Genomic DNA, 22,976 nt, shown 5'->3' on the forward strand with positions numbered 1-22,976 from the left:
CTTAAGATTTAAGATGGAAAAAAAAAAAAGATTCTAAAATACATTCAGGTGATTTTTTTTTATACATCAGTTAAACATATACTAACCTCATGATATTCATGCTTCCCTCTGAAGAAGAATCATCATCACTGTCCTTCAGGTCTCCATTGCACTGGGGGCTGAAGGGAGTCTGGCTTGACTCCATGGCATTATGACAGCTGACTAAATCCTTCATCCTACAGGTCAGAATGTCTTCTATAACCTCAACTCTCTGCTGTGAGGATGACGAAGGGCTCTTAAACCTGTCAAACAAAAAAAAGAATGTTATATATTTATTTATTTTACAGAAATGTATATTATCCGAAATAATACAGGAATGTTTTTATCAGATGACTCGAATAGCTACATTTGTAAATTATTCATTCTCGAGTGAATCTGCATAGAAAATATATATTTTTTTAGCAATATCTCCATAATATTTTAAAATAAAGTAATAAAGAGTACTAAAAACACATTTTTACTGAAGAATTACAATACTTATGTCTTCATTAATTTCCAGTCCTAGTATAACAAAATGAAAATAAAAAAAAAAAATTTAAAAATTTTTTTTTAAAAGTCTGGTCCGGTTTCTAACGCAATCTTGGTTTCCTGAGATAACAGGAAAGAGCATTGCGTTGAATCACGCTTAGGGGGGAAACTCCATTCTCTTCCGAATGCTAATACTAATATGAATACTAATACTGAAGGATAGTGAGCCACCCCCGCGAATGCGAATCTAAACAAGGGTCTGTGTTGAGGGGCTTTTTGGATATGAATGTAAGGATCTTTAAAATCTATTGATATGAACCAGTCCTCTGGGCAAAACTACACACAGATCTGCTTCAAAGTCAGCATCTTGAATGGATCTCAGGAGATTGAGGATGGGCCTGAGCCCACCGTCTTTCTTTGGGACGAGGAAATAACTGCTGTAAAAGTAGGGCTGTGCAATTAAATCGAATTCGATTATCATGTGCATCTCGTCAGTAAAGTCGGTTCAGTGATTGGCAGTAAATCGCCATCACCTGCTTTCAAATGGAGCAGGAATTACTACACAGAGCCGTAAAATAGGCAATATTGCGTTCATAATCGCAGACGCATCGCCTTCGATTATGAACACGAAATTGCCTAGCTTGTCAGTGAACTACGGTTCTGTGTATTAATTCCCGATCCATTTAAAAGCAGGTGATGGCGATTAACTACTAATCAAGAAACCAGTTTTACTGACTAGATGCGCATGATAATCAAATTCGATTAATTGCACAGCCCTATGTAAAAGCCTTCCTCACTGTTCTCTGGCGGGACCGTTTTAACCGCTCCCTTCACCAGTAGACACTGCACTTCGGCACAGAGAACATGAGCATTGTCCTGAAACGAAGTTTGGACCATACCCCTGAAGAAGGGAGCCTCGTTCTATAGTTTGTAGAACCCAACCTGACGTGCCCGGGATGGCTTTCCAAGTCTCCAGCTGGGTGGGAAGGGGAAGAAGTTTTTAAGATGGCAGGTTTCTACACAGAGGCAGGGAACTGACCATCACAATGTATCGAAGAGAAGTGCTCTTTATAGCCCGTGGGTCCGCTATCCCAGTGGTGGTATGCTTGGGCACATGCAAAGTGAATGGGATGGGCTCAGTGTTGACAGTGAACAAAGCCTCCAACACCTAAAGCTGAATGGGGGAATGGAAGGCAAATGTGAGACTTCTTTGAGGGAAGTCCGGCCTCAGTGGGACTTAGCCATCTCCTCTTCTCTCCTGACAGATCAAAACGACTTCTGCGGCTCAGGGCCCAACGTCCCTTTGGGGCGGGGGCCCTGGCGCTTGGTTAAGGGGTACCGCTTGGTAGGCTGAGGGTGCTGTCGGAGCTCAGGTTCGGGCTTGGACAGAGCAGACTTCACGTGCTGTTGAGTTGACAGAGCCTTGTGGCTGGAGCACTTAGTCGAGAAGTGGTGCATGGCTTGTGATGACTTCTGAGCTGCAGTGAAGCGTTCTACAAAACCATCAACAGCGGGTCCAAACAGCCCGGTCGTGGAGACTGGGGAGTCGAGGAAGGCAGTCCTGTCGGCGTTCTTGATCTCTGTCAGGTTTAACCAGAGGTGGCGCTCAAGCACCACCAAACTGACCATTGACCTACCGATCGTCTGGGCTGTGGTCTTTGTGGCACGCAGGGCCATGTCATTTACGCTGCGCAGCTTCCTGAAAGTTGTAGGATCTGTGCCAGACTCATCCATGGCTTGGAGGAGTTTGGCCTGGAAAACTTGGAGGGCCGCCATAGTGTGAAGCGCGGAGCTCGCCTGTCCCGCTGCAGAATAGGCCCTTCCCGCTAGGGCTAAGGTGGTTCTGCAGGGCTTGGACGGATGAACAGCCTTGGCAGATTTTCCAGCTGTGGCCGGGCAGAGGTGTGCAGCGACGGCCTCTTCAAGAGGAGGGAGCTTCTCATAGCCCCTTTGCTCGACGCCATCAACGGAGGTGAGGGCTGCGGAGACAGAAGAGTGGATGCGGGCCGAGTAGGGGGCGTGCCACGACTTGGTGAGTTCGGCATGAACTTCTGGAAAGAATGATGCGGGTCTCTGACAGGGGGCTCGTTGGCGGCGCTTTGTCGGGAGGCGTTCATCCAGGTGGGTGCAGACGGGCTCTTCTGGGGCCGACCACTCCAAGCCGAGCTCTTCAACGGCATTCGTGAGAATGCGGATGAGCTCGCTATCCACACTGGGCTGTACACCACCACCAGATGTTGTGGGCAGAAGGGAGTCGGGGCGCTCCACAGAGCAATCTGCGTCAGAGGCCGCCACTGACATGGAGTCATTGGCAGAATTCTCTTCAGATCCTGTAACGGTGACCATACAGCTCACTCCAGACAAGGGGGCTGATCCTTTTGGGAGAAGAGCACTGGTGAATCATGCTGCTGCGGGAAAGGCAAGGCATACGGGCATGAGCTTGCTCGAGCCCGTCTGCTCAGCTTTTTGACTCTGCCGTTTCTTCCTCCGAGGCTCCTGGGAGGAGAGAAACGGGAGCGCGCGAGGGGCGGGATCCACGAACCGCAAGCGTAGCAAGGCGAGACTCATGCTCTCGCAGTGAGAGCAGGCCGTCTCTGTGAGTGCTGCCTCAGCGTGAGCATGGCCCAGGCAAGCGACGCACTCACTGTGCTCGTCTGATTCACGCAGGGGTGCCCTGCACGTGGCACATTCGTGGCGCGTCATTTTGAAGCAATCATTGACGAAATTTGCTTCATTAGGAGAAATTAGCTCTGGATTTTCGCCGGATGGCCACAGGGGAGAAGTGCTGAGCAGGAGAGCGTCTTTCCTTTGCTGGGGCTCTTCTTCAGAGAGTAGCAAGCTTCTTTGCTCTTTGTAGTCCAGCGAGGAGATGATCTTCGCGCTGAAGGAGAAAGATTCTGATGAAATGGCATTCAGCGATTACTTATATAGGCAGTTTGCTGCGCAAATGTTAATAAATCCAGCTTCACTATTCGGAAGAAGAGTTTCCCTCCTAAGCGTAATTCAATGCAATGTAAAAGACCGTTTTGAAAGGGAAATATATTTCTATTCCTTTCTATTGTGAAATGTGACCTCAATATTTCATCATGAAACCTAATAAGAAATGAAAAAAGTCCTAATGTACCTAATAATAGGTTTAATCTTCTTGACAAAATGTATATTTATATTCCTTTCTATTGTGAACTGATCTGAACAATAGCAATAAACCTGTCATCTGTCAAGTGCTGGAGCGTGTTTGGGTTCTCGTCTCCCTGGAAAACTCTCTTCAGCAGATCCAAGTGCTGAGGATTATTGACACCAAACCCTGAGGCCAAGATCTCAGCATGGACATTATACTCATTAATGTAGGTCTTCAGACCAGGAACACGTGTCATGCGCACCTGCGTGAGGAAAACAAATGCAGAAAAGAGCGTTAGAATGTATTCAGACTGGACCAGCAAAACCTTGTAAGGCCTGTGACACAAACATCTTAACCACCTACCATAGGATCAACCCAGACAGTATTTCCCACACTCATCACAACCCTGGCCTGATGCAGCTTCCCTTTGATCTTCTGACTGATGGCTCTGGTCACCTGAAAAGACATTTTTCTTTGTAAAACAATTGTTTATGTACAAACTGAAGGAATGTTTTCTTACAGCAGTATTATTGAGACCTTTGGGTTCCAGTCCACCTCCCCATCGACAGGCTGCACTCTGCACATGATGATCTCCACAGCCTGGCCTGGCAAATCCTGAAACCGAGGAGGAAGTTGGAGCAGCTGGTGTGATTTCATTTCCTGTGTGCGGCCCTCATCTATGAAGCAGGCAGTGACGCTGCTGAACAGTTGCTTTCCTTTTTCTGGCACTTCAATCACACGTACCCTAGAACCGATATACAAATCAAACAATTATTTCCCATAAACCTATATTTTCAATTGACATGTAATTCATTCATTTACATACATAACCATTCAAAAGTTTGGACTCTGAAAACTTTTAATGTTTTTGAAAGAAGTGTGTTTTGCTCACCAAGGCTGCAGCTTTTTAATTCGGTAAAAACAGTAATAATGTGAAATATTTTTAAAGTAACTGTTTACTATTTAAATATATTTTGAAATGTAATTTCTTCCTGTGATACAATGCTGAATTCTTTGCATCATTATAAGTCTTCAGTGTCACATGATCCTTCAGATATCATACTAATATGCTAATTTGCTGCTGAAGAAACATTTATTATTATCAATGTTGAAAACAGTTGTGCTGTTGTGCTATCTGATAATTTTTCTGGCATTCTTTGCTTAATATAAAATGTTCAAAAGAACAGCACTTATTAGAAATAGAAATGTTTTGTTTAATTTAATGCTGTATACTCGCTGAATACAAGTGTTCTTTTCCTAAAAAAAAAAAAAAAAAAAAAAAAAAAAAAAAAAAATTTCCAAACATTTGAAAGGTATTGTATGTAAAACATAAATAAATGGTTTCCATGATGATGCGTATGTAAAGTGTCCCACTAGAGGGCATCTGAGTCATTACCGGTTATAGATATTCTCCTCTTGAACCGCATACAATCCTCCCTTCAGCACTTCCACAGCACAGCGTCTCTCAATAGCGTAGTGTGTGTTCATTTGAGCAGCGAGAGTCTCATAGCCATCGTCTTTCTGGCTCACGATGCGGCCAGAGTACACATTCGCTGACTTTATGCACAGTGGCAAAACCTTTTGAAAGTCAAAAGAAACATTTAATCAACCACTAGTAGAAGGGAAACCATGACAATCAAAAGGTCCAGAATTAATATTTAGTGCTACTGAAAAAGATGATGATCTCAAACATGCAAGAACAAATTTTGAAAAGCTATTCTGTTGCATAAAACAGTAACTAGAAAGTACCCATTCATTTTTAATTCCCTTACCCGTATTTTTGTCAAATAAAGTGCTTAATAGGAGAGGATTATTGTATTGTAGTTTTACTGTAAATTAAAACATGCATGAAAAAAAATCTTGACTGAGATATTCACAGCTGAAAAACACCACTACTGTCAGAAGACGAAATTTCATTACTCATTCATTCACACATACAGAACATTCCCATTTAATGGTGACTTCATATTTAAATAACCAAAAAAAAAAAAAAAAGATACTAGCCCAAATCTCAATTTGATTTTGAGAAGTTGTACAGCCCTAATATTGATATACTGTATTAAGCCAAAACTTGCCAAATCCTTGAAATTCCACATTTTTCAACAGATTCCTTTTTAATGACTGCATTCCAGATGTTTTCCACATCTTAGAAATCATAAAGCCCAAAACCATATATTTTACCAGTTCTTTTAACTAACCATGACAGTCCCAGAGTCAGGGTGCCTTGGATGATCCAGGGATTTGTTGATCATGTGTCTATCTGGACAAACTGTGCTGTCTCTGTAAAGAGTGAGAATACATTTTCAAGTTAGCAGCACATATTTACAAATGTGTCCCTGGACCACAAAACCATAAAGGTCACTTTTTCCAAATTGAGATTTATACATCATATGAAAACTGAATAAATAAGCTTTCCATTGATTTATGATTTGGCTGAAAATCTGGAATCTGAGGGTGCAAAAAAATCTAAATACTGAGAAAAATTGCCTTTAAAGTTGTCCAAATTAAGTTACTCATCACAAATTAAGTTTTGATATATTTACAGTAAAAAAAATTACAAAATTTCTTCATGGAACATGATCTTTACTTAATGTACTAATGATTTTTGGCATAAAAGAAAAAATCAATCATTTTGACCCATACAATGTATTGTTGGCTATTGCTACAAATATACCCCAACGACTTAAGACTGGTTTTGTGGTCCAGGGTCACAAATAATGTATAACTTCTTTACAAATAACTACTTGCATTTAACACTATCAATGCCTGGTGGAAGTACTACAATGAAGCAGAGACCTGCAGAAGCCGAAGCTCTTGAGCGAGGAGCAGAGGGGTCTGTCTGTCTTCTGCTCCTCTTTGGCCTGCTGGACGCCCAGAGCAAACTGTAGCAGCTCAGGAGGCAGAAGAGCGCCGGTTCTCCTCAGGTACCGCAGGACGCCACACACGTGACGGGCGTTCAGCTCCGACAACAGCAGCACGGACTGAGCTGTAGGAGAGGTGCTCTCGGCATGATCCTGTGTGGGATGTTACGAAGCAAAGCTTGTGTCACACTCTCTTATATATAACACAGATGCACGTGCAACAAATGCATAAAACAAGATCAACCAAAGCAAGTACCATGTCTGGAAGGTTTCTGAAATTCTCTGACAGGCAGAACAAGCGGCTGCCGAAGAGCTTGGGGGAGCTGGGGAACCCATAATGCACCACGCACGTAGCATCCCGGATCCCGAGAGCCTTAAGGCAGTCGTTGGTGGTAACTGAAGGAGGAATGAGAGTAACACTGAATGCTCCCTATTATTAGCATATAGTCCCATTTGGTTGTTTTGGGAGGAAATTCCTAACGCTTCATTCAAACATGCCCCCACATGTCTACATCACAATGTGAAAATATTTGCATAATGCCACCCAAAGAAAGGCGGCGTGGTTTCAGTTTAAAATAACATCATATGACCCCTTTAAGACATTTAGTTTGACAGCTGAAATGTCACATTACGAATACTTACCCAGAATGACCTGCGTTCCACAGCCGATGTCTTTTCTCCACTGATCAATGACAAAGTCAAACTGATCTGTCACATCTTCATGAGCTTTCAGTGTGAACACAGCAGTGTTGACCACAGCCTGAATGACAGATGTGCATTACAGTAAAATCCATCAGACAGTGGTTCAAAATGCTGCCATAATTTCAACTAGCAAACATATTAACTGCCAGTAGAAAATGCACAACCTCTCGTTAAACCATTCTGTAATGTTATGCATCAAAGCGAAATTTAGATCATCTTCACCACAGAGGGATGATTACATTCTTAAATCTGATTGGTGGATCATTACTCATCCTTCACTGTGATTGGTGGAATTCCGTACCTTATACACATGCTCGGTCTCCTCAGCAGAGTTGGTAATGATGAGGGTTTTCTGGGGTTTGGGCGGGTGGAAGTCTAGCGATCCCAGCAGAACGGAGATCTTATCGCAGTCCAGACACAGCTGAACCCTCTGAATGTGAAACACAGACTAAATGTCAGAGCTCAAAGAGGGCGGTAGAGAAATAACTGAGATTATGAAGACTGACCTGATGTACCCTGCCGTACAGAGCTGCCTCCTCCATCACGGTTATGATGATGGAGGGGTAAATCATGTGTTCTCTGACCAGAGCCTCTATCCCAGCGCTCCAGCGGCTGCCCACTGCGATGATCTGCCTGGGGCACATGGACCTCTCCTCTCCAGAGACCACCTTCTGGAAGTGCTTCAGGATAACTGACATCTTCACAGAGAGGTAAAGCACAAAAACACTGGTCAAAACTAATTTGAGTATGTATCAACTGCTAAAAATGTGCTCTTCTCTTCTCTCGTGTCACCTGCTCAGGTGCTTGCGAATAAAGGACATCAGCTTCATCCAGCACCAGATGACACAGTCTCAGGAAGAGGAAGCACTGAGCATCCAGCAGCCTCATCATTGTAAATGGTGTTGTTACCAGCAACTGACCTTTATTAACATCACAAAGAAAGACAGCAACAAAGCAAGCTTTGGTTTTGGTCCAGATTCATATGAAACTCTCCACAATCGACATCTCTTCTATTGCAGATAAAAACTTACAGTTCCTCTGGATCTTTAACTTTTTGGGCTCTTCCTGGTCCACACCCAGCAGCACACTGGTGGGATGGAGGCTGTAAGTTGCTTTACTGTCCTCCAGGAGCTCCAGCACCATCTGAACTTTCTCCCAACCCGGACACAGGATCACTGCTATGGGCTGCAGACAAAGAGAAACTCAAGAAGTAGCAGCAAAACTGGGATTAGATCATTAAAAGTAAGGTGGAGCTGCACCATATCAGAGATGATCTATGAACTTTTGTGCATATACAGTACGCTTTTTCAAACTTATTTTCTTCCCAAACCATATCAAGTCCAAAATATCATACCAAAATTAAAACCCTCATTTTGGCATCATTCAATGTTATTCGTTTGGATCACCCAAGACTGATGGTGGAGCCCAGAGGTGGAGTTGCACCATATGACTCACCAAGCCTGTACAGTGGGTACGGAAAGTATTCAGACCCCCTTAAATTTTTCACTCTTTGTTATATTGCAGCCATTTGCTGAAATCATTTAAGTTCTTTTTTTTTTTTTCTCATTAATGTACACACAGCACCCCATATTGACAGAAAAACACAGAATTGTTGACATTTTTGCAGATTTATTAAAAAAGAAAAACTGAAATATCACATGGTCCTAAGTATTCAGACCCTTTGCTCAGTATTTAGTAGAAGCACCCTTTTGATCTAATACAGCCATGAGTCTTTTTGGGAAAGATGCAACAAGTTTTTCACACCTGGATTTGGGGATCCTCTGCCATTCCTCCTTGCAGATCCTCTCCAGTTCTGTCAGGTTGGATGGTAAACGTTGGTGGACAGCCATTTTTAGGTCTCTCCGGAGATGCTCAATTGGGTTTAAGTCAGGGCTCTGGCTGGGCCATTCAAGAACAGTCACGGAGTTGTTGTGAAGCCTCTCCTTCGTTATTTTAGCTGTGTGCTTAGGGTCATTGTCTTGTTGGAAGGTAAACCTTCGGCCCAGTCTGAGGTCCTGAGCACTCTGGAGAAGGTTTTCGTCCAGGATATCCCTGTACTTGGCCGCATTCATCTTTCCTTCGATTGCAACCAGTCGTCCTGTCCCTGCAGCTGAAAAACACCCCCACAGCATGATGCTGCCACCACCATGCTTCACTGTTGGGACTGCATTGGACAGGTGATGAGCAGTGCCTGGTTTTCTCCACCCACCGCTTAGAATTAAGGCCAAAAAGTTCTATCTTGGTCTCATCAGACCAGATAATCTTATTTCTCACCATCTTGTGGTCCTTCAGGTGTTTTTTTGTGTCTTGCACTGAGGAGAGGCTTCCGTTGGGCCACTCTGCCATAAAGCCCCGACTGGTGGAGGGCTGCAGTGATGTTTGACTTTCTACAACTTTCTCCCATCTCCCGACTGCATCTCTGGAGCTCAGCCACAGTGATCTTTGGGTTCTTCTTTACCTCTCTCACCAAGGCTCTTCTCCCCCGATAGCTCAGTTTGGCCGGACGGCCAGCTCTAGGAAGGGTTCTGGTCGTCCCAAACGTTATCCATTTAAGGATTATGGATGCCACTGTGCTCTTAGGAACCTTAAGTACAGCAGAATTTTTTTTGTAACCTTGGCCAGATCTGTGCCTTGCCACAATTCTGTCTCTGAGCTCTTCAGGCAGTTCCTTTGACCTCATGATTCTCATTTGCTCTGACATGCACTGTGAGCGGTAAGGTCCTATATAGACAGGTGTGTGGCTTTCCTAATCAAGTCCAGTCAGTATAATCAAACACAACTGGACTCAAATGAAGGTGTAGAACCATCTCAAGGATGATCCGAAGAAATGGACAGCACCTGAGTTAAATATGAGTGTCACAGCAAAGGGTCTGAATACTTAGGACCATGTGATATTTCAGTTTTTCTTTTTTAATAAATCTGCAAAAATGTCAACAATTCTGTGTTTTTCTGTTAATATGGGGTGCTGTGTGTACATTAATGAGGAAAAAAAATGAACTTAAATGATTTTAGCAAATGGCTGCAATACAACAAAAAGTGAAAAATTTAAGGGGGTCTGAATACTTTCTGTACCCACTGTATGAAGCTGCACCATAGGGACCAGTAATCCCAGATGAGGACCTGCACCATGCCATATATTTTCTACTTTTGTGCACATTTATGGGCTTTTCCAAATGTTTTAGACCAAACTAGACCAAAAAAGTGGTTTGAGTGACTAAATAAGATGCATTGGCCACCTTTAACATGTGAATTTAGTGAAGTGTTAACTTGTACTTAGATCACCCAAGACTGATGGTAGAGGGAGCTGCACTATATGGCCCACTAAGCTCAAAGGTGGAGCACCATCGGCAGATGGAGCTGCACCACAGGGCCCACCAGAACCAAACATGGAGCTGCACCATGGGTCCCACTGAGCTCAGCAGTGGAGCTGTACCATATGAGAGATGTTCTATGAAGTCCTCTGCATTTATAAACAAACTATACAATCATTTTCTTCAAGGCATATAAAGTATAGAAAAAATTAAATTAAATTCTTGTTTTGGCATCAATGTTGTATTCAAATGTGATACAAATGCACTGTCCACTGTGCAAAGGCACTGTGTTTTTAGTGCAGTCTCCACTTGTGATTGGATCACCCAAGACTGATTGTAATAACAGGTTGCCACAGTGACTATTTGACGTGCAACTGTATTCTCTTATCTATAACAGAGCAGTGAATCTCACCCCGGTGCGAGCAGCGAGTCTGGAGACGACAGAAACCGTCTGTAACAGCATCAGCAGAGGAGGAATGTAGGACAGAGGATTGTCTCCACTGTGTGACACCAGTACAGTATCAAAACCGCGTGCCACAGCAGGCCAGCAGTAACTCTCTGCTACATTCGGTCCATTATACTTCCTCCACAACAGGAACTAAAACATAAAAACATAACCTAGTCAAATCCAACAGGTAAATGATCTTATATTAAAATCATTACATCTGTGCAATTACAGTGCCCTCCACTAATATTGACACCCTTGATAAATATGAGCAAAGGCGGCTGTGAAAATAAATCTGTATCGTTGATCTTTTTTATCTTTCTTTCAAAAAAATTCAAAATTCTAACCTTTCATTGAAGGAAAACAATTGAAAGTGGGGAGAAAATCTCATGATGAAATAAATGTTTTTCTCCAATGCATGTTGGCCACAATTATTGGCACCCCTAGAAATTCTTCTGAGTAAACAGGGATGCACCGAATGTTCGGCGACCGAAATTGTTTTGGTGTTTGGCCGAAAACGTGAAAAGACAGAATAAATTGTACCGAACAATGACGTGACGTGTTCACATAGAGGCGTGCACTCATGCAGCAAACACGTCTGCGGTGTGGAAGCATTTAAATCTGTCCGAGAAAGACGCAAAATTCATTACAAGCACTGATAGCAACAGAAACCACCAGGAAGGGTGGTTGTTGCTGGTTACTGTATGATGAATGAAATCGTGACATGGCCTTAAACAATTAGTAAAGAAACTGCAGAATGTTTTTTTAATGCTCGCAGCATGTATTGTATTCAAACAGCGCTGCACGAGCTCGCGGCGCCAGAGTTTAAAGTCCAAAGTTACACGTCAGTTACATTTTTATGAATTTTTACAAGGCATGTGACAATGTTATACGTGCAACAAACATCTTCCCAAATTCATAATGAAAATCATTTAGAAATCTGCTGTTGTCAACAAAAAGAATCACTGAGGTCTTCCTGGGGGTTTCCACCATTTCATAAAATGTTAGTATTGTAATTTTACTGTTGTTCTGTAAAATTAAATTTAAAAAAGACAATAATAATGATATTAATAATTACAACAGCTATTTTAATACATTTATTATAACATTCACAGTGTTCAAATCTGTAATAGATTTGTATCTATCTGTGGGTTCTGAAATATTTTCTAATGGTTCAAAAGAATTCTCTTCTGCTCTGCAAGGCTGTATTTATTTGTACAGTAAAAAATACATGCCTGATTCAAGAAGGGGGTCTCAAATTACCAAAAAGAAAAAAAAAGTTTTTTTTTACTAACTTATTAATTTTGTTATATTGTGCTTTGTTGGTATAATGTCTGCCAGAATGTAAAAAATGTTCAGTGCAAAGTAAATATTTTTAAAATTGTTGTTTTGTAATTGATTTTTTCCTTTTGAAAAGCAAGACAAAACAGTAAAAAGCAAAATTGGGGTATTTCATTTATGAAATGATGAAAAAATATTGGCAAAATACAAGAGGGAATAAACGTGAAAAACCGTGTTCAGTATTCGGCCTTAGGCCCCATGTTTAATTTTGTTTGGCTTCGGCCAAGAATTTTCATTTCGGGGCATCCCTAGAGTAAAATATCTCTGAAGTATATTCCCATTCATATTTAAATTTTTTAGCACACCAGTGTGACTGAAATTGTCCAGCCATGACTTCCTGTTCGACAGGATTAGAAATATGGCCTAATTCCCTTACTCATCCATCACAAGGAGTAACACCTAAGAATATAGTTCTGATGAGCAGATTGTTGAGCATCACAAAATAGAAAGTAAGAAGAGTGTTAAAGCATTGAAAATCCCCATTTCCACCATCAGGGTAATAATTAAGAGGTTTCAATCCACTAAAGATGTTACAAATCTGCCTGGAAGAGGACCTGTCATTCTATATCATCCTAATGCACGGTGAGAAGGAGAGTTTGAGTGGGCAAAGACTCTCCAAGGACCACGGCTGGAGAAATGCAGAGATTAGTTGAGTCTTGTGGTCAGAAAGCCTAAACAAACAACAACAAAAAAACATCCCCTACATCACCACATGTTGTTTGGGAAGGTTTCAAGAAAAGTTCTCCTCGCTCATCCAAAAACAAACTCCAGCAAATTCAGTTATCAGACACGATTGGAACTTCAAATAGCACTGGCTTCTATGGTCAGATGAAACTTTAAAATACATAAATAAAAGCTTTTTGGCAGCAAACCCACCAAAAGGGTTTAGTATAAACAGGGATAAAAAGTACCCCATGCTCATGCATCATGGATTCTATCAAATATCAACAAAAAAAATCTAAACCTGACTGCCTCTGTTAGAAATCTTATAATGGGCCGAGTTTGGATCTTCCATCAGAACAACAATCCAAAACAAGCATCAAAATCAACACAATGGGTCACGGAGTACAAAATGAAGCTTGGCCGTCCCAGTCCTCTGCCCTGAATCCAATAGAAAATGAGTGATGTGAACTGAAGAGAAGAACCAACATGGAGCTGTGAATCTGAAGGCTCTGGAGAGACTCTGTATGAAGAAATGGTCTCTGATTTCTTATCAGGTATTCACAAAACTCTCCAGGCATTATAGGAGAAAACTCTGCTATCTTGGGAAAAGGATGTTGCAATAATTGGGTGCCAATAATTATGGCCAACATAGAGAAAGCATTTATTTCACAATGAGATTTCCCCCCACCTTCAATTGTTTTACTTCAATGATAGGTTAGAATTTTGTGAATTTTTTGAATGAAAGATCAAAAGGATAAACAATGCAGATTTATTTCCACTGCCACCATTGCTCATATTTACCAAAGGGTGCCAATATTAGTGGAGGGCACTGTATAACTCCCATTCTTCCATTTTTGTACACTCACAGTAGGAAGTTAATTAAGTTGGACTCACTTCCCATAACACTTTGCAGTAGAAATGGGTCAAATACTGGAAAATGCTAAATAATGCAGTGAATGTTCTAATATGAACTTTATAAAGGGATGCTGATTGACCTTTCTGAATTGCTCACTGATGGGTGCACGTGTCAGGTTACTGCAGGGTTCAACACGAAGGGCGGCATGCACTAAAACTCCCGAGTGACCCGGGTCACAGCGTACAACCTTTGAAACCAAACAAGCAAGATTAAATACCAGAATACATATGAAATCTAAGAAATTATAAAACACAGAAAACAAACAATTAAGCTCTTACTTTGGCATCAAGCGACTCTTGGTCTGGATTGAGTGGATCAGGGTTCAGAAACTGCATAAGTCTGTCCACAGTTAAATAAAATAAAATATGAAGTAAATTAGATTAAATGAATATGATTGACAGATGTTTTAGCCCCAAGGGGCAATAGAAGTTTAGAGGTAATGTAAAACCTACCTAGAAGAGGCCAGTTGATCTTCAAGACTGGGTTCTTGGTAGGGAGCTGCCACTTTCTGCTCTTCTGAGGAATCGCTTGCGCTATAAAGACACACAAACACAAGCAAAACCATATTTTCACATGAATTAGGTGGGTTGCAGAATAACCAATTGGTCTCAAGTAAGCCCTGTATCATCAGGCTGGTTTCAGAATCACTAGACGCCAATCAGACACGCTCTTGTTTGAAAACGGTTTGGTCCTACCATGATGATGAACTTGCTGCTGGTGTTGAAGCGATGCTGTTATTGTCCGTTTGATCAGGATTGTGCTGCTGCTCTTCAAAAGACTAAAAATATTAAAGAGTTTCATTTCAAAGTAATTAATTTTCTATTCGTTATTCATTCATGTACTAACTACTTCAATTTCAGAAGATAAAAAAATAAATATAATTAGTTACAAAACTACATTTTAACAGACACATCAGTACTTACTTGAGGAATCTGCTTTGAATGTGAAAGTGTGTTAAACTTCATGTATCTGTGAAAAAAAAGTACTTTACTTATTTACTGAACTACTTTGTTGGCAAGTTAACAGAATTACTTTGTATATTTCAGTTTGCATTGACACCTGACTTATATACGAGTAATGAGCTATTAGGTCAGGAGGGACGAGGTTCAGATGAAAATCTTACTGAGGCTTGTGTATGTTAGTCTGACCACAGCGTTCATCTGTGAAGATGTCAGTGGCCTCGGCTCTGATCCGCCATCCTCTGCCAATCTGAATCAAACCACAGAAATACGTTAAACTGGCAGACACACACACTGCCATACCACTGTCAACACACACTTACAGTATCCATTCCAGCATTGCGGCGCAGTTTAGAGACTCGAGGGTTAACCTGAGATAGCATGTCTTCTTCCTCTGACACTTGTGGTTTCTGCTTCCCTAGATGACAAATTTCTGGATGAGAAACAAAGTAAATTTAACGTGACTAGTTATCTTAAAAAAAAAAAAAAAAAAAAAAAAAGATTTTTTGTTTTCATCTGCCACAATAATGTAATATCTCCCAGCATTGCTCAGCAAATACTAATGTGAGATATAGTTGCCGTATTTTGTAATTCAATTACAATTTATGTACAGTGAACAGGACTAGACCAACTATATAATATAATTTTACATATATAAAATTCACAAATATTAAAGAAAACTGAATGGGACTCGACCAAATATTATATACACAAAACAATACACAAATTAACAAAAAAAAAAAAGGAAAAAAACCAGGATATTATTATAGAATATTTTTTAAAATGTCTATTTGTATCTATTTTGTAATACACACAGTAGGCTTGGTGTGATGGTCTGTGTTGATGGTGTTAAGTCGCAAATCCATTACATCACTTGCCCACCGCGGCACCGCCCCCCACTGTCATTTAGATTTTTTTTATAGTAATAAAAATAATTTAGTTCAGTTAGAGAACAGCCACTACTATTAAATAAAAAAAAACAAATAAAAAAACACAGCTGCTCAGTGGCATCATGGATCAGGAGCAGAAGTCAGATTTCATTTATCATGAGCTGACTAACAAGAAGCGTGAGGTGAGACAGACGAGATGGAAGATTTGGTTTCGAAACTAAATGCAAAAGTGCCAATATTTGAAAAGCCGGTTGTCTTTTTTCCCCGTTTATCTAAGGTGATTTTGGAAGTTTTTTTAAAACATTAATTCCTTATTTATTTTGTCCTAGAGTGTTTGCAAATTTTTACTTTAAAATTTGTAAAATTTATTTTATTTTGTTACATCAAGGTGTATTCCCTGCCTCTTAAGTTTTCTTAATCGTTTTGTTAATAAACGTTCTATGTTTCTTATTTATTTGGTTCCACAGTGTTTGCTGATTTTTAGTTTTGTATACCTATTAAAAATTTAGGTATTTGTAATTTTATATTAGGCATAGTCTATAGCATGGTGTATTTTTATTAGTTTTGTTACAAAAATTCTATGATTAATATATAGGCTAAGTAAGTTTAACATTGCATTTTGTTGTTGGTTGAATTGAATTCAAGCAATTGATGCTAAATTGTCAATAATTTGAAAGTGAAAGTAAAAAGCGCACCGCGCTTTTACAAGCTATTTAAAAGCGAAGGAAAGCGAGGAAAAACTCAAACGAACTAACCCCTCAACTAACCTGTGAGAAAATGTCCTCATCGACACAACCCTAACACAGAGACACATTAAAGGGGTGGTTGATTGCGATTTCACTTTTTTAACATTTGTTAGTGTGAAATGTTGCTGTTTGAGCATAAACAATATATGCAAAGTTACGAAGCTGAAAATTCAATGCAAACAAAGATATCGTCTTTTAAAATTCTGGCAGTTTAATGCCTACAAAAACGGCTCGTAGGGACTACAACGAGCTACTTCCCGGGTTTATTACGTCACACACCCAGATAAACCCCGCCCCCAGGAATATGCAGAAAAGGGGTATGCTACGCTGCTTTAGAGAAGACGAAGAGAAAACTAGGGGTGCATGTAAAAATCTATTCATATATGAATTGCAATTCTATCTTCTAACGATTCTAATGTATTCACAAGTTTCAAAATCAATATTTTACAGCATCCTGTTCCTCGCCTCCCCTGCTCTGCATCTCTCTCTCGCTCTCATTCAGATCATCAGCTAAGCTCCAACAATAAACTGTTCCACTTATACAGGTCCTTCTCAAAAAATTAGCATATTGTGATAAAGTTCATTATTTTCTGTAATGTACTGATAAACATTAGACTTTCATATATTTTAGATTCATTACAACACAACTGAAGTAGTTCAAGCCTTTTATTGTTTTAATATTGATGATTTTGGCATACAGCTCATGAAAACCCAAAATTCCTATCTCAAAAAATTAGCATATCATGAAAAGGTTCTCTAAACGAGCTATTAACCTAATCATCTGAATCAACTAATTAACTCTAAACACCTGCAAAAGATTCCTGAGGCTTTTAAAAACTCCCAGCCTGGTTCATTACTCAAAACCGCAATCATGGGTAAGACTGCTGTCCAGAAGGCCATCATTGACACCCTCAAGCAAGAGGGTAAGACACAGAAAGAAATTTCTGAACGAATAGGCTGTTCCCAGAGTGCTGTATCAAGGCACCTCAGTGGGAAGTCTGTGGGAAGGAAAAAGTGTGGCAGAAAACGCAGCACAACGAGAAGAGGTGACCGGACCCTGAGGAAGATTGTGGAGAAGGACCGATTCCAGACCTTGGGGGACCTGCGGAAGCAGTGGACTGAGTCTGGAGTAGAAACATCCAGAGCCACCGTGTACAGGCGTGTGCAGGAAATGGGCTACAGGTGCCGCATTCCCCAGGTCAAGCCACTTTTGAACCAGAAACAGCGGCAGAAGCGCCTGACCTGGGCTACAGAGAAGCAGCACTGGACTGTTGCTCAGTGGTCCAAAGTACTTTTTTCGGATGAAAGCAAATTTTGCATGTCATTCGGAAATCAAGGTGCCAGAGTCTGGAGGAAGACTGGGGAGAGGGAAATGCCAAAATGCCTGAAGTCCAGTGTCAAGTACCCACAGTCAGTGATGGTCTGGGGTGCCATGTCAGCTGCTGGTGTTGGTCCACTGTGTTTTATCAAGGGCAGGGTCAATGCAGCTAGCTATCAGGAGATTTTGGAGCACTTCATGCTTCCATCTGCTGAAAAGCTTTATGGAGATGAAGATTTCATTTTTCAGCACGACCTGGCACCTGCTCACAGTGCCAAAACCACTGGTAAATGGTTTACTGACCATGGTATTACTGTGCTCAATTGGCCTGCCAACTCTCCTGACCTGAACCCCATAGAGAATCTGTGGGATATTGTGAAGAGAAAGTTGAGAGACGCAAGACCCAACACTCTGGATGAGCTTAAGGCCGCTATCGAAGCATCCTGGGCCTCCATAACACCTCAGCAGTGCCACAGGCTGATTGCCTCCATGCCACGCCGCATTGAAGCAGTCATTTCTGCAAAAGGATTCCCGACCAAGTATTGAGTGCATAAATGAACATAATGGCCATTCTTTTATTGGTCGGATGAAATATGCTAATTTTTTGAGATAGGAATTTTGGGTTTTCATGAGCTGTATGCCAAAATCATCAATATTAAAACAATAAAAGGCTTGAACTACTTCAGTTGTGTTGTAATGAATCTAAAATATATGAAAGTCTAATGTTTATCAGTACATTACAGAAAATAATGAACTTTATCACAATATGCTAATTTTTTGAGAAGGACCTGTACACTTATTTTCACATGGACACGTGCGGTTGCCGTTATACGTGTGGTTGCAGTACTGTATTAAAGTTTCAATCGGGATAAAACCATATATTAAAAGCTAACAGAAGCAGTAACAAATAACAGCGTATCTAAAAGTATGAGACAACAAAAAAAACAAACATACCATTAAAAGCCGTGCTTGCACAGGTTCTGCGCGATCCTCTTCACTAATATCCTCTGCGTCTCAATGGGGCTCAAATTGATGAGTATTATATACGACGCCATTGTTTACAATACAACCGGACCACATGCTGCTGAGCTGAGGGGCGGGACATTCAGACACGCAGTAGAGGCGGTTTAGCCAATCACAACACACTGAGCCAGCTAACCAATCTGAGCCCATTGCGTATTTATGAGGGAGGGGCTTCATAAAAGTAGGAAATGATCAGCGCGTTTATAGGAGAAGGGACAGAGCGGTGTGAAATAAAGGTAAACTATGTGAAAAGTAATGTGTTTTTTTATGTATTTATGTATTAACACATGTTAGACTGCACCCCATAAACACAATCAAGCCTAGAATAAAACCAGTCAACCACTCCTTTAAAGTGATATTAACCCCTATAATAATTGATGTTCACATTATTTTGTCCAACCCTTGTATATCTTGATTCATTCATTAGCATGACCTGTCTGAGGATCATCTTTCTGCTCTTTTCTGGTGAGAACGGAGAATGGTGGAGGTTTGACAGGACAGCATCCTTTCATTTCTAAGAGCTGGTGAGGGCTGGAGTAGATGTCCCACGCCAGGCTGATAGGAGCACGATCTCCATTCCTGTTCCCTTCCAACGCACTGGACTTCTCTTTCATGAAACAGGCAAACTTCTTCGCCACGAGCTCATGGTTCACACAGAGCTACACAAAGACAGTGAATTGCCACATAACATTTAACCTAAAACACCTGCAGTCCATCTCACTTGTTCAAAATCCTGTTCAGGACAACTTTGTGTTTTGAGGATGGAAAAATAATGTAATGTGAACTTATTTTACCTTTGTATTATTGATAGTCACGTAGAGCTCAATTGCAGAGCAGTCTGCTTGCGTTTCACACAGAACGGCTTCAACCAGAGTCGACACTAAAACAAAACGGAGCCTCAAAAATCATTAAATACTCACAGCATGAGCTGGAATAACTAAAGCACACTTTTACCTTGTAATAGATTGTGCAGGTATTTTGTGGCAGAGCTGTCCCATGTTGAAGATGGACTGAGATTGAGAAACATACAAACAGTGGCTCAAAATGCATGAACGAGATGAACAGTGATGCCAAAGGGTTTCTTCAGGAGAAATGACTTACACAAGCTCTGCTGTGTTTTCTGAAATGGGCACCTGAAGTGTCATCGGACGAATTCCTGCCAGTTTGAAGTGCCTCACTCTGAAAGGAAGCTGCAGGAACTTCTCTAGAGGAGTTCGCACCCTGAGAGGAAATTCATTTATGGATTATGAAGAGTACAGATAGAAACAGATCTGTGTCAGCTGTGCTTTATCAGATATGAACTACAAAATGTCTCGTACTCCTCTGCTCCGACGATGATTCGATCTCCGTGATCTACTAACAAGCACCAGGCCTGCGTGTCCACCGTCCCCTGAAAGACAGACTCAACTACAGCTCGACACCAACTCTTCAGAGCCAGGCTGAACACCACACACACCTGAGAGAGGAGACAGGAAAACATACAGCACCAATCATCGGAAAGCAAAGGCAATATTCAAAGCTACAAACTCAGAGTCAACATACTCACTCAAAACACTTTTTAAATGAACTATCAACATTTTAGTTGAATATTTATGTGAATGCACGTTTTTAAATCAAGTGTTTTCCTTCATTACATAATCAGGGAGAGCATTTTAAGTCATAGGAAGTTCATTTAGTTGTGCCTCAACTAGAGTAGCAGGAAAAAAATCTAACTCTTACATGCATTTCATGTCAACTACCCCCCAAAAATTTCACGTGAAGTTACTATTATTAATTCTTATCCATATATTGAAATGACAGACCAGCCCCTCCTTCAGTTCAGAAGGCTTTAGCGTCTGCACATCCAGGTCGACCTCATGGTAGAAGAGGTTCATTTTCACTCTCAGGTTCTCATATTCCTCGGGACTGTCCGGCTGAATGCCTGGTCCTTTCAGAACTCGAGCCCACAGACATCCTGGATCTTCAATCTGACAAAACCGAGAGTGTGTGTTTGTGTATGCAACTAAAAAAAAGCTCTTCTGTCAGCTTTTTTATTATTATTTCCACACACTACAATTTTTTTTTTGAAAAAGATACAAAATAAGAAAGATTAGAGTATCTCTGGTGACACTATGACGTTTTGAAAGTGGAGACTGGGTGGAGACAAATACATGTAATGCATTTGTAAATGAATACGTGAAAACCGATTCAAAGTTTAGAGTTGATATTAACAGAACAGAGTTATGAGTCAAATTAGGTATGTCTGGATCAGAGATTTTCCAAACACCTTTCCAAGGACCCCAAATTTGATAAATAATTGAAGTATTACAAATAAACCAATATTGTGCTGCACTACTGATGAAGTACCTTTTTACTAGCTATCAGTACGACAAAGATGTGAAAACATGACTTAACCTGACTAGAGGAAAAAAATTAAGCCACTTCAGTGCAAAAACTGAAATCTACTGTAAAAATTGTTTTGAAAATATCACCCAGTCTTTTTTTTTAACAATTAACAGCGTTACATTTCACATTCCAGTATTATTAACTAAAACTATTTAAAAAATATATTTTTACTTTTAAAACTTTACTTATTTACAAACTTTTTATTTATTTTTTTATACTTGAAATAAGGTCAACTTTAACAAGCAGTTGCCCAAGACAACATTTCTCATTTTATTTAACTTGATGTACTAAAATAAGTGAAACTGGGGGAAAAGATACATAAAATATTATATTATTTAAACACACATATATATTTAAAACAATTAAAATAAATAAATAAATAAAACCCAGCAAAATCACTTTAAAATCAACTTTCAATTAAACTAATTCAAGTTCGAACTATACTAATTTAAAAACCAATGCAAAATACTAAAATAACACTGGTTGCTCTACCTTGATTATTTGTAATTCTAACATTTCTTCAATTTTCCACTGCAAAGCCTGCAAAAGAGTGAATAAGAATAATACAAAATGCATTATAAAGCTCATACTTTACAAGACATCAACATGACGGCAAAAGTGCTGTGAAATAGTATTTACATCTCATGAAAAGTTTTATTAGGCTGCTCAGAGCAACTTAAACCGGTCATATAAAAAACAGAGCAGTTTCTCCTAGCTGATGTAAAAAAAACCTTATGGAAAATTAATAAGACAACCCTACAAGAAATGACTCTTGCAAGAGAGAACAGTACAGCTAGTGCATGTAAGAGTGAAGACCTCTGTAAATAATGTGATATCACCAAAGCACCCATCAAAATGGTCCAAATGAAGTGTCTGTAGGATTGTTTTGGAGGACAACACTCTTCATGGGGTGCAGTATCTCTTTTAAGGCACTCACAGCTTGTTTGCTGTCAAACTCTTCAACCAATGGCCTGAGATTAGGACGGGACAGTTTGCTGAACGACGGCAAATTAAAACCTGTTTGGAGAAAAGTCCATAGTTAAAGTAAAAATCACACTCCCACAGGGTTTGCAGTTGCTATTTACAATTATCCAAAGCCTCCGTTATTACTAATAACATAATGAACTAACCTTAGCAAGAACTAGCATCAATGACAACTTGCGTCGTTCCTTAATGAAGCAAGGACACAGCACGATTGTTTTTATACAGCCGTTAACACCAAGTTAATATCGAGTAACTTACATTTTAGACACAATATTGTCAGTTAATCTGTCTGTTTTCCAAACAAAGATAGAGCACAACCGCCGCAGCAGCGTTTGAATTCGGTTCTGAATTTTCAACGAGTCTTTGATTTTGAACAAAACTGTTCAACGAATGATTCAATGAATGATTCAATGACTCGTTCGGCGGTTTGAACAAATCGGTTCATTCAAGATTGTTTTAAAATTGCTTAAATTAAAAGTTGTTATATATTCCAGAGCCTATTAAATGTAAAAAATAATGTCTTTCAATTATACTGTAATGTTGAATGAATTTAGATTTTTAGACATGATTAGATGAATTAATGGATTATAATTAATGTTAGACCCATATTTATTAATTAATCATTTATATTAATCATAAATATATACATAGTAAATAAAAATCACAAGAATGATGCAGACCCAGCTGAAAACCAAACCCCGTCGTATTCTGCTGAAGTTGAACTCGAAGGAAATGAAGTGAACCCTTGGCCATATTTATGCTCGATTATGCAATGTAAACTGTGTTTGTCTAGGGAGACCAAACTAG

At 40.2% G+C, this 22,976-nt stretch overlaps 1 protein-coding gene across 1 annotated transcript in view; it reads right to left on the bottom strand.

Annotated features, from left to right (window-relative positions):
* tdrd12 (tudor domain containing 12) overlaps positions 1–22,196 on the bottom strand; it is a 30,003-nt gene extending 7,807 nt beyond the window's left edge. Inside the window, exons 1-27 of the mRNA XM_079414413.1 lie at positions 22,123–22,196; positions 21,678–21,725; positions 20,603–20,767; positions 20,120–20,256; positions 19,902–20,021; positions 19,755–19,810; positions 19,595–19,680; positions 19,234–19,459; positions 15,147–15,241; positions 14,560–14,642; positions 14,317–14,397; positions 14,143–14,203; positions 13,944–14,051; positions 10,912–11,097; positions 8,220–8,373; positions 7,981–8,108; positions 7,695–7,886; positions 7,490–7,618; positions 7,129–7,246; positions 6,743–6,882; positions 6,422–6,639; positions 5,824–5,905; positions 5,022–5,203; positions 4,163–4,370; positions 3,989–4,081; positions 3,715–3,887; positions 87–281 (exon numbers count right to left, since the gene is read on the bottom strand). Of these exons, the coding sequence (XP_079270539.1) occupies positions 87–281; positions 3,715–3,887; positions 3,989–4,081; positions 4,163–4,370; positions 5,022–5,203; positions 5,824–5,905; positions 6,422–6,639; positions 6,743–6,882; positions 7,129–7,246; positions 7,490–7,618; positions 7,695–7,886; positions 7,981–8,108; positions 8,220–8,373; positions 10,912–11,097; positions 13,944–14,051; positions 14,143–14,203; positions 14,317–14,397; positions 14,560–14,642; positions 15,147–15,241; positions 19,234–19,459; positions 19,595–19,680; positions 19,755–19,810; positions 19,902–20,021; positions 20,120–20,256; positions 20,603–20,767; positions 21,678–21,701 (3,440 nt within the window). The 5' untranslated portion in view covers positions 21,702–21,725; positions 22,123–22,196. The remainder of the gene's footprint in view (positions 1–86; positions 282–3,714; positions 3,888–3,988; positions 4,082–4,162; positions 4,371–5,021; positions 5,204–5,823; positions 5,906–6,421; positions 6,640–6,742; positions 6,883–7,128; positions 7,247–7,489; positions 7,619–7,694; positions 7,887–7,980; positions 8,109–8,219; positions 8,374–10,911; positions 11,098–13,943; positions 14,052–14,142; positions 14,204–14,316; positions 14,398–14,559; positions 14,643–15,146; positions 15,242–19,233; positions 19,460–19,594; positions 19,681–19,754; positions 19,811–19,901; positions 20,022–20,119; positions 20,257–20,602; positions 20,768–21,677; positions 21,726–22,122) is intronic.
* Between the last annotated feature and the right edge of the window lie 780 nt (positions 22,197–22,976).

This window comes from Barbus barbus (genome assembly GCF_936440315.1).
Source record: "Barbus barbus genome assembly, chromosome: 50".
Classification (NCBI taxonomy): domain Eukaryota; kingdom Metazoa; phylum Chordata; class Actinopteri; order Cypriniformes; family Cyprinidae; genus Barbus; species Barbus barbus.